The 12,175-nt window shown below is 40.7% G+C and overlaps 2 protein-coding genes across 2 annotated transcripts in view; both read right to left on the bottom strand.

Annotated features, from left to right (window-relative positions):
* Positions 1 to 1,784, bottom strand: part of RNF43 (ring finger protein 43) — a gene marked incomplete at both ends in the record, with an annotated part of 61,375 nt that extends 59,591 nt beyond the window's left edge. The window contains one exon of the mRNA XM_084299746.1: positions 1,548 to 1,784. Coding sequence (XP_084155872.1) covers positions 1,548 to 1,784 — 237 coding nt within the window. The remainder of the gene's footprint in view (positions 1 to 1,547) is intronic.
* Positions 1,785 to 3,429: 1,645 nt separating this feature from the next.
* HSF5 (heat shock transcription factor 5) overlaps positions 3,430 to 12,175 on the bottom strand; it is a gene marked incomplete at both ends in the record, with an annotated part of 30,960 nt that continues 22,214 nt past the window's right edge. Inside the window, one exon of the mRNA XM_084299922.1 lies at positions 3,430 to 3,629. Coding sequence (XP_084156048.1) covers positions 3,430 to 3,629 — 200 coding nt within the window. The remainder of the gene's footprint in view (positions 3,630 to 12,175) is intronic.

Raw genomic sequence — 12,175 nt, forward strand, 5'->3', positions numbered from 1 at the left:
TAAAATCATATACAATGCAGGTCTGTGTCTGTTTACACAAACCAAGAAGATTCGATTAGTGTTTCTGTAACCCTCTCCATTTTGAGGATAATTTTTAAAGAATGAAGTTATGTAAACCCTACATTATTCATGGCTTAGTATTCAAAATGCCTTATTTGTTTGCACTGCAGGGTGGGCTTCAATGACTGCACATGACACAAAAAATCATGGTTTGAATCACTGCATTCAGTTAAAAACATTCAAACATCATACAAAAGAGGTTATCACCTTTTCATTTCAAAAAGGTCCATACTCTATACTTTGTGCTCAGTTGCAACACCACTGTAGTTTTTGTAAGGAATAAATATTGACTTTCCTGGACATTGCCTCACGACAGAACAGGACCTTGAGTACATTTGACTAAGATATTTTTTACCCTGGTAATATAACTTTATAACATAGCTTTCATTCCAGTTATCCGATTAGTTTAAAAGGCTTTGCAAACAGGATCTATAAACGTCACAAATTATCTATTTTAATTTTCAGCCATGTGACTCTATTTTAAAGCTGGCTCAACCACATTTCTTTTCTTTTAAGACTACAAAAAACTTTTGATTTTAACTTAAATTTACAGGTTACAGCCTTAATTAAGATTCAGGTTGCAACATACCACATTTGCAAAGTCAAGCCTGAAAATAGCCATGCAAAAATTAGGTTCAATATTAACATGAGTGATTTTGTCGTTCTTGGTTTTCAAGAATAAAGCACCTGATGAGCAAATTGCCAACAGAAAAGAGAGTACACAAAGTCTCAGAAACTGATCTCAAAGCATATTTTAAACAGGAGATCAGCCTGTTCACTGAACAGCACAGCCCTCAGTAGCATCTGTGTCTCACAGTGAGATGTTCGGATGCTCTCCTTTCTTAGAAAAGGTCAGAAGTCAACATGAATTTCACTTACAAACATACATGGTGGTGGCACTGTACAGGAATCACTGGATGGGTAAAATGCAGCTTCCAGTTACAGGTGGTACTACAGGCAAGACCACAGCTGGAAGGGTCAGTAATTCTGAGGGACAACACCTGTACGTGTGTTTTAGCTGTAACAGAACCCTAGCTATTAGCAGAAGTGTACACAGGTTTCAGAAAGAAAAATAATCATGTTTTCTGTTAGATGTTTAGTGTCCCAGCATGTGACTCAACACAGTCAGCTTTATACCATCTATTAAGATATGCAATAATCTTCCTGGGATTGATTGACCATATCCAAAATTAACATTAATACCAGCACAACTACAGATGGTAGCAGAATGAAGAGGCAACCACTTACATAAGCACTTCTGCCTCAAAACACTGTGCAAGGTTGAAGAGCAGCAGCACAAAGAAACAAAACAGGTGGACAGCTCACATGAAAAATACTTTGTTGCTCAGGTTATAAACGTGTAGTCGGGAAATAAAGCCAAATGCTTCATGCTGGAAGCTGGAGCAGCAAGAAGAAAAAAGGTGGCAAAGATAGAAAGAGTGGGATCGTGAGATTGGCAGGGCTGGATAAAACAGAGGTGCTCTTACCTGAAGCAGTTTTCCTTCGGCTGGAGTAACCTCAGCAACATTTGCGAACTCTCCCTCCAGTATGATCGGCTCCACTTTCAGGGGGATCACCCTAATGATCGCCTTCTGTGCCGCTGACCTCTCAGACTCGACTGCCGCTGCCAGCGCCAGCCCTGTATGGCCAAGTCCTACCTGCAGGGTAGCCATGAGCAGCCAAGGCCAGAGGACAGCCAGCTGCAGCTGGGGGCCACCACTCATGCTACCAGCTGCAGCAGCTCGCTCCGGCCACACATACCGCTCCGAACGCGTCCTCACCCTGCCAGCAGCTTCCAATAGCAGGTGCAGGGCGTGCAGTGCTGGCTCCTGGGGCACAAGAAAATGGGGAGAGAGGGGCTCAGGTACCGGCCACTGCTAGCACTGCTCACTGTGTGGCCCTCCTGCTTCTCGCCATCATTGCTTCCCTTCCTTGGTGCCACGTGCTCAGAGGCTGCTCGGAGCTGAAAAGCATACTTTAAACCAGGAAAAAAAAAAAAAAAAAAAAACCAACAAAAAAACAACCACTGAAGTTATGAGTCCCTCCTCTAGAAGACAGATCCAGAAAGATCAGTGAAAGAGAATGAGCAGGTCGCAAGGACGGGTTCAGTTCAGACACAGAGGAATCTCCCGCAGCATTAAGAACTCGTCAGGTCCTCAGAGAGGAGGCACACACAGGGAGGTTCCTCCATGGACGCAACGTCCTGGTGTCTCCTTCCCAAGAGTAAGGAAGATTGCCAGGTTCAAAACATCCATCTCACATATGCTTGAGAGACACATCTTCTTGCCAGCAAGGCATCTCTTCCACAATATATGCTCATGCTCTTAAAGCTGAATGTTGTCTACAGTTACTGGTATCCTTCTTAAAAATTATGCAGGAGGTATTTCTTGCATATTTAGTAAAAACAAAAAAGTTTGTTACTATATTGTTCCCTTCCAAATCAAATCAATCCCTTCCATCCTTCCTGTGCCAGAAATGCTTCATTCAGGCTTACAGATCAGTTCTAGTTTTCTCCTAACAATCCAGGCTTGGTCTGACTTTCGGTGCAATTCCCAAGGATAATTATTGAAGTACGAAGCTTCTCTTCATAGTTTCAAGTTCCCAGGAGATTTTAAGAAGGCCCCAAAACATGCTAAAAGTTTAGACACAAAGCAAAGCAGGTATCAAGCAAAAAGTTACCGCATATCTTGTTTCCTTCACACTATGGGTTCCGGTATGATCACTTCCAAGAAGATCCCAACTAAAGGCCCCACAAAATAAAAAAAAACATAAAATTCCATGGTCTTCCCCAAAGTCACATGAAACGTATCGAGGAGTCTTCATAACTAGGAGAGTTTACACAAGGGTTATGTGCAACTAAAAAGTTAGAGTGATCACTCTGCTGTGAAGAGAAGTGATTAAAAAAAAAAAAAAATCTGCAAACCTGTTAGGCAGCACGCCTGCTGCAACCCGCAGGGGCTGGGACAGATGGAAATGCTTCTACAAATCCCAGAAAAAGTTACTTCCAGTAGCTTAAGGAAACCATGTGCGTCTGACGACGTTTGGTTCGGGTCTTCTTGCTCCTTTTTAGAAACGCAATCTGATCTTAAAAATAAGGAACATTCGAAAAAGAAGTCACGAAAGACAAGCCGTCTCACGCACATGCAGCAGGCAGGTAGGTGCGAGTGGCGCTCCACAGCCCGACGGAGAATCCAGCGAGATCAAAGGGAGAAAATTACCGCAGACAGAAAGCTCCCGGGGCAGGCATGGCTGCAAGTGAAGTGTCCGCATGCAACCCGCAGCCTCGGGAAAGAAGCCGGCCCCCTGTCGGGAGCACTCCCGCGGAGTACCCGGGGCTCCCTCGCTGCGCAGCCCGTGCGGGCACCGGCTCTAGGCGCGGCGCAGGGCGGCAGCCGAGGCACGGGCAGCGCGGCCGCGGCGAGCCCCGCGGGGCTGCTCGACCATGGCCGGGGGCGGCCGGATCCCGCGGCGGGCGCGGAGCCGCCTTCCTGCCGCAGCAGCGCCCGTGGGCGAGCGCCGGGCGCGGGAGGGCTGCGAGGCGGCCGCGGCTCCCGGCTCGCGGCTCCTACCTGCTGGCACAAAGTGAGGGTGGAGCAGCGCCGAGCGCCCGCCCCGGCCCCGGCCCCGGCCCCGGCCCCGCTCCCGGGCGCCCCCTCCCGCCCCGCCGGCCCGGCCCCGCCGGGCTCCCCGCGTTTCCCCCGGCCTTCCCCACGCTGCCGCCCATCGAGAGGCAGCAGTAGCCCTTTTCTGGCTGCTGCTTGCTGCGAGGCTTCAGGTCAGGCTGATGTCAGAGGTCTGGAATTCAACTGTTATTCTCCTCTGACATCACCGAGAGGTGAATAATGCTGCAGGTCAGACCTATAACCTCAAAGTAAGGTTGCAACTGGAAATTTGTGAACGGGCGCACGATGGAGTGGTGCTCGAGGAGGGCACTCAGAAACAAACGTGAAAACAATGCCCTGCCTGCAGAAAGCGTATGATCCAGGCAGGAGTTCGGAGAGTCATTTGCCGTTGTTCCCGGTGCTCAGGAAAAAGCACCTTCAAGAAAGTGGAGATTAATGAACATTTTTGTTGTTGTTACGTGTACAGCTAAACTAATCCCTGGAGTAACTCCTTGAAAGTAGAAGGTTACACAAAGAAGAATTGCTCCGCTTTTAAAAATAAGAGCGTGGTTGCAGGGGTAATGGTTGTATGGTGAAAAAAGTGGCAGGAGGAACTGCTGAAACATGAAGGACTTTTTCCAATGGTGATAATACATCATTTGTAAATCAAAAGAAAGAAAATATAGGTGCAACATCCATATTTCAGTTTGAAAGTTTAATTTATTGCAGATTGGTGCAACCATGCTGTCTGAGCAGGATGATAAAAGAACATCCGCAAGGTAAACAAAATTGCATTGTGTTCCCATTAACAAGAATATAGTTAAAAACAAGGTCTTGCTACAGAAGTTACTTTTTATTATTTACTGACTGAACTAGATCCACATTAAGGTGCTGAAGCGCTAGACCTTCAATCTAGAGGGCCACCTGAGACTCCCGAGGCCTTGTGCAGCAATATACTTATTTCCTAAGCTAGCGAATGCCCTTTCTCCTGTGCTCTCTCCCTATGTCAGGGTGAGCTGGTTAAGAATGAAGAGAGCTTACATCCATGTGTGTTCTGAAAGTGATGTACATCAGGAGAGCCAGCTCCAAAGCCTTTCTAAATCAGCATATAAAAAAATTGTAATATGAAAGTTTTCGTAATTTGCCTTTAAAACAACAGAGCATTATCTAAGACCCTGAGATTCCCCTATCTTAAATCTCCAAAAGTGTCAAATCTTTTGGTTGGCAAGCAGGAATAAGAAAGGTAAACTAAGATGTTCCCTTTGTAGTGTATGTGAATTAAAGAGGTAACAGCTCCAGTTTGATAAGCTGAAATCCTTTTAAGTGCATCTCCTTACCCCTTGGTCTGTGAGGGCTAGTCTGCTGCTGTCAAACCCCATTACTATTGATGGCACCAGCTCCCACAGGACACAGACCATCCACAATTTCCACAGCATATTATGCAACAGTCGCGAGCCATGTCAGCTATAGGGCATGAAAGCAAATTTAGGTGATGAGCTCCAGCAATGTTATTGAAAAACTTTTCCTTTTAACTACCCAATTACTCTCATTCATATACAAATGGCTTCCATATACTTTTGTTTAAGAAGCAGGACCTGAACATAACCACCTAACCCTTCACTATTCATGTCAACTGAAATTGTACTACACATATATCCTGTAACATACGATACAGGATAACAAATCTGAGGACAACCAGTATGGTAACACTCCCACTAGCCTTGACCTAAAAGCATCCTCAGATTGCATTTGTCTAGTTTGGACTGCTGGTGAATAATCAAAGGCTTTGCCCTGGTTCATTCTACCACTCAATGTTCACTTAGGACATCCTACCACAGCTAGAAGCTACATAAAGTGCTGGAGGGTATAGCTGAGACAGTCCTAATAAATTCTTTTTCTTTCTTGTGTGAAAGGACTGGCTCTAATTAATTTTAAAAGAAGCATGAACACAGATGACACAATTAAATCTATGTTTTAGGTGCTCTTTCACATGTATTTCCCTAACATAAATATAGACTGTGCCCACTTTATCCTTTAAACAGTATATTAACACAAATGCATAGCTATTAAAAACTTTAAATCTACTATCAATATAAATAGAATCAGATTTAATATGTTACAATGTATTTAAGACCTACTTAAAATAAAGTACTAAAACAACAGATAACTTACCATTACATATATTATGAGAATCAAAAAGAAATTATTAAAACAGGACAATTCTCCATAAATGTAAAAGATCAGCAGCTGTCATATGTAACGGATACCCACCAGAAGGGACACACTTGTTGCTGAAACAGAGCATTGGTTTAGGAAAGAAGAGCATTTCCTGGTTAATCACTCAGAAAATTAGCTCATCTTTCCCATAGCTGCTCTCCTGAAATCCCTGACCCATTCAGACCTAGAATCTTGTGACTTTCCTGCGCTTTTGTTTCATACACAATTCCCATTAAAGAGCCACAGTATGACTTCAAGCAAAGACGGTGAGAGCACCAAACAGCATATGTGCCGAGTACACTGTAGCTTCCAACAATGTTAAATAAAAAGATTCCAAATACAGCACTAAAACCAACTTGCTTCCCAGTAAGAACGTTTTGGAAAAAGCTTTTAAGGCTGTTCCTGTTTACAGGAAGTCCAGATTTTCCATATCTAAAAAAAATGAGCAGCTGAGTATTTACTTCATATTAAATATTCTGACCACTAGACACTTTATAACTTGTCGGGTAGAAAATGTGATGGAAGAGGTGTAAAAAAGCATGGAGTGACTAACACCTCACAAAGTTAGAATGAAATTAAAAAAAAAAAAAGTGTCTTTTTTTTTTTTTTTTTTTAAATAAACAGTTGAAATGATCCAAAGTGCCTGTTGTGTGCAAGACATTGCCTCTGGAGTCTGACAAGAGAACCCAGCTGGCAGCTGCTGCACATTTTCACATACTTGTCACCCACTTCTCACTCTCTTATTTCTTCCTTTGGAAAGTGCCCCTGCTTGCAAGCTACGTCTACCAGCAGATGGAGATCTAGGAAGAAAAGGGAATACTGAGTAAATATCAGTCCTTGTATATGTCACTAAACAGCATACATAGCAATTGTAATCATCATTGTAATCAATATCAGGAAACATAGAAAATGGCCTGAAAGGCAGATTATAACTTCAGAATTTGATGTCTACTGTTCAAGAATAGGAATTATTCAAATTTTGCAAAATTTTAAATGTAAGACCAAAAAAAAAGCGATTTGTGCTCCTATTCTTCAAGGTATATTTCTGTATGCATTCACTGCCATGGGTACCAACTGCCAAAAGCTAATTACTGTAAAACCTCAGCAGTGTCTACAGAAATGGCCATTCAGCTTGTGATACATAACTTCATTTATGCAAAAACGCACAATATCCTCAAAGTATACTGTAGCTGGTGCCAATATGCATTGTCATAGACAGGACAGGCAGACTTTTCTAAAAAAATACCTTGATCCAGAGCAAAATGGAGATAGTTGTAATGTATAACCAGACCAAAAAAGTAAAATGTAGCATCTTGCAGGTCAACGAAGTGAACAAGTACCCTGATAGAGTCACAACAGTAGTACTACCACTGCAAATATCACCCCTGTGAACTTCAAACCCTTGACAGAAACATTCACATCTTAGAACAGGGGCTGGCGTCCTTTTCCTTTTTCCATACTGCAAAATACCTGCTGAAAAGATAGCAGTTCTGCACTTTCTGACATCGACCTCCTGCCAAAGCAGACTGTTGGGAATAAATCTTGAAAAGGCATTGGGATGGAGAAATGAGGAGGCTAGTAACAATGCAACTCTCAATTGTGTAAATACAAGAGATAGCATCTAACATCCATTCATACAAAACAGCAGACTGCCAGGACACCTGAGAGTCCTTCACTGAATGGATAATGAAATAAAGGTAACAGCACCTGAGCTAGAGAAAGAACCTGCAGCTCAAACTTTTGAGAGCAATTTCACTTTGGGTTTCCAATACAGGACACGAGAGGCATGGGCCAAGCCTGTCTCTGCACTAACCCTTAACACTTTTGTAGAGGATTTCACCATGTCCTACTAGGAATGTTATCTGAACAGTAAAGTGTTTTTTGTCTGGAAGGTGCAACAAATAATTCAAATGAACATTCACACACACAATTGCATGGAAAACCTTGCCTGAATGAAGATTTGACCTTAGCAATTGCATCAATAAATCTAAATAAGAAGGAATGCATAATGACACAACTGTAGTGGCAAGGGATTGGGTGATAAATGTCTAGGGTACCTTGCAGCATAATGACAGATTCATCTGAGCCAGTGGCATCTCAGTATTATGTCTGTATTCCTGTTGCAAAAAAATAAAATAAAATAAAATAAAATAAAATAAAATAAAATAAAATAAAATAAAATAAAATAAAATAAAATAAAGGAAGTTGCCAGATTATTTGAAGAAAAGGATCAGATGACTGACAAAAACAAACAAACAAACAAACAAAAAACAGTCATTGAGGAAGAAAGCTTTTTCCTTAATGTATCAGAATGCTTAAATCCAGAAGGATCAAATTCTACCTGTGCCATTCTGAGATCTCTCCTGTTGGAATCTGGTCCTTCTTATGTACTGTCTTAGAAGAGAAAACACAAAACACAGATACTAGCTCCAGTATAGCTATATTCACTAGATGAGCATACCAGTGGAATACAATGCACAGGAAATGGGGGAGGACACAAGAAGAATTTACAGAGTTCCTAGCCATCATTCATGAAGTCCAAAAGGACACCTGTTGCAGGTATGGATGCTGCTGACAAATTTATTCTGAAAAAAAAATTATAGATGAGATGAACTAGAAAGTAGTTGATAAAAAGATTAATCATCAGCACTTTCAAAACTACATCCTAAGAAAGATCCTGGAGCTGAAAGAGCTTGGGGCTGAAAACAGCAGTCTCTCAAAGGTGTGAGATATCCCTCAGCTCAATGTGATAAACAAACATGCCAGAAACTAGACTGCCATACCCACCATCTCTCAAAAAAACGACTAGGAAAGGAACAGGTGAAACAGCCCATTCAGACTCTTTCAGAAGGATGTTCTGTTGCAGCTTCTGATTCTCTGAGGGAGGACTCACAAGAATATCTCCTGTTGTTAACAAAGGAGATGGGGTCCCTCTGTCAGACTGTGAGGTGCAAAGACAATTAGCACTTGAGGAGTAAGGATATAATGAAAGCAAACATAGTGAAAACAAAAGTTTTCAAACAAAAGAAGAAGAGGGTTCTTCACCCATTGTGTAATTAACCTGTGTTAACTATATTAATTTGCACATAATGGTAGAAGTTTGCAAGACTTCAAAAAGTGACTAGAAAATTTGATGGAAGAAAAGTTCACTGTGGCTTGTACTTAATAGTACCAAAATGCCAGTTTTTTTTTTTGTTTGTTTGTTTGTTTTTGAGACAGGACACTGGACTAGGGAGACCCTTCATCTTGACCCTGTTTGACAGGATGGTTTTAAAACTGTTAAATTAGAATTCAAATGAGAAAGCTGGTTAAGTACACTAGAAAGCAGATACCTATTTCATTTATCTATGGTGATGCAAAGATGAGCTGGCATCTACGGAAGGAAATTCTGAGAATTGTGTTTTAGTGAGACAACAACTGTCTCTCACTCAGAATGACTGTAAAAGGCAAAGAAATCTGGTCCAATTCTTCAAAGGAAAGCAATGACTTCTTCAAAAGGGACAGTTTGATTTGTGACCTTGGTTTTGGCCCAGAGTTGCTCCCAGTCACAGGAGTGACTCTTCCTTCCATCCTCATTGCAGTGGCATTTTGTACTCCATTATGTGGGCTCTCACTGTGTGATATCTAGAACTTGGTGTCACCAACAAAGACACTGCATAACAAAGACAAGTGAATCGTGTCCTAAGCCTAATGAAATAGATGGAACAAAAGTCTTTTCTATACCAGAACATACATCAAAGTGTAGGCTCAGGAAACACACAAATGGGTGCCCAAAGGAAAAGAGGAAAAAGGACAGGACTCAATTGCACTCAGACGATACATTGTGAAGAAATATCTAGAATTTGTTGTCATGTACCTTTTTAGATCTGAAAAGTTAGGGAAGAAGTTGTGTCCAGAGATGCATAGAGGAAAGGAGGTATTGACAAACAAACATGTAGTCAGAGCAACAGATGTCTGCTTATAATTAAATGTATATTCTCCAGCCTTACATTTAAAAAGTAGGAGGTGGACTATGCAGCTTCAAGGCTTGTATCATGTGACAAATTTATTTTGGGTCAACTTGACCCTGATTGTATTTGGTTCAGGTGTGTTCTCTCTATCCTTTACATGTATGTCACCTCTAAAAGGTACAGCAGTGGAAATGAAGACCTGGATGACTATCATGTTTCCCAAAGAATAACTACGCTAATTATTGCTAATTAGCAAAGCAGTGTTTCATTTCTGTATAACAGAAATGCTTTCCAGAACATTCCTGTAACTTTATGACTGTTAAGTAAATTTGTTACTGTTGAGTAAAATTTACTTAATAACAAAAATTAAGTAAAGATACAAAAAACTGTAGATACAAAACCTGAGAAGTGTACTAATTGCCTATGGCATCAGGAAGTAACTGAATGAGAGCTTTCAATTCCACATTTTTAAACAAAAGCCCGTATTCTTTCAAGATGACCCTTAAAAAAAAATGCAAAAAAAACCCAACTTTCTAATAAAAGGACTTTATTCCTCACTTAAACATTTGAAACTGATGGGCATATGAGCTGAATTATTAACTAGCTTCATTAAGTGGTACCTAGAAACTACCCTTTGAAGTGTGCAACAGCTCTTCAAACTATACAATCAGTTCTTCGATGATCAGCTGTGAGGGAAATAGTTTCTTACAAGATTTGCATGTCACACCAATTTTTCCTCTAGAATGGATCTAAAGTACTCTTATGTCCTCAGACACATTTAGGTTTTCCATTAGTTAGTAGATTTCATGAACTGTTTGGCCTCAGATGGTCTACTACTTGTTTTTCTCATGTATTTCAGCATACACATCAGCAATCTGGTACCAAATTTTTAGTGATCAGGTGCAAAAAGTTTGGATTTCTATACTTACTTCATAAGTTTGGTGAGATTTTTGTTTGTTTGTTTTTCCTGCTACTCCAATAGTCACTTTATTACTTTATCCTTCTTTCATGACACTGTTACTCTCCAGCACATCTACGGTAATATCTCAATATTACAACATCCAGGTTTCTTACACAACCCCCAGAACATCAGATTTTATTTACTCATATAATTTATACCCATTTCCACATATGAGTAGATAATGCAAGCATAACTCAAGAAGTATACCAGCAAATACACTAAGAGGTTGTACAAGTGTAGTATCTTGACTGAAGGTACAATGAAATACACTGCAGACAAGAACTAACCTGTTCCGATTTCCCCTTTCTGCAATGGTTAGTTTTAGAGCAGCTGTTTTTGTAATCTCTAAAAAAAAATATATATATATATATATAAATTAGGGTCTCTTCTTACCAGGGGACTTGCTCTTCTGTGTAGTGTTTCTTCTCTCTCTGCTCCTAGGCTGTGCAGATGAAACTGCAGATTTGTTCACAGGCCCAGTTCCTGAAGTCAGCAATCCCATCTCTTCCAAAGACACCGCTGTCTCTGATGTATCGGATTGACATTTAGCTTTTGTTTTGCTTTCAGGTGAGTACTAAACAAACAAACAAAAAAGACCACTCAATATTTTCTTGTAATCACTGCAAGGAACAAAATATTAAGTATTTTTCTCTACTCCAAAAAGACATCTAACAATTGTTGAACAGTGTCTATATGGATTATGTAACTGTCAGTTAAAAACACTTGTTAAGGTTGCCAAGTTGAAACTCAAGCTCTTACAAAATGTAATATTAAGCAAAACATGAAATCAGAAAATCAGTATATACAGAGTAAGAGTACATGTACTCATGGTCTCAGCTTTGCCCTCAGTCATCATAGTAGGTATGAGAAGTAAAGCAGAAAAAATCCAGGTACACTCATTGCTTCTGACACCTGTATGACAGATTTACTTCAGACAACTTGACAGAGATGGGTAATGCAAAACCACACATGTAAGCAGCGCATTTCTGGTTGGAAATCTCACCCCACCCCATCAAATTGTTAAGACATTACAGTATAATGTTGTTGCTTGCTTTTTGGAGCCCTCTGCTGCTGCTCCATGTGTATTTTGCAAGCAACCATTCACTGAACTTGAATAGTTCTCTAATGATATGGCAAAATCTGTAGGTTAAAAAGGGAAACAAACAAACAAACAAGTTATGTTTCTGTCCCAGTAAGGAAGTAAAGGCCCAAAATTAAGCACTTGGACTTTACCTTTAGACAGAAAGATGTTCTCACTGTCACCTGTTCTAGAGTATTAATCTCTTCTGCAAATATCCTATCGACCAACATCTTAAAGATGAATGATTGTTCAGAGTCTGCAATATTTTCTTCCATAAAAGAAAAAGAAAGCTTTTGAAAACTGG

Source organism: Netta rufina (assembly GCF_964035555.1).
Source record: "Netta rufina genome assembly, chromosome: 21".
Taxonomy (NCBI): Eukaryota; Metazoa; Chordata; class Aves; order Anseriformes; family Anatidae; genus Netta; species Netta rufina.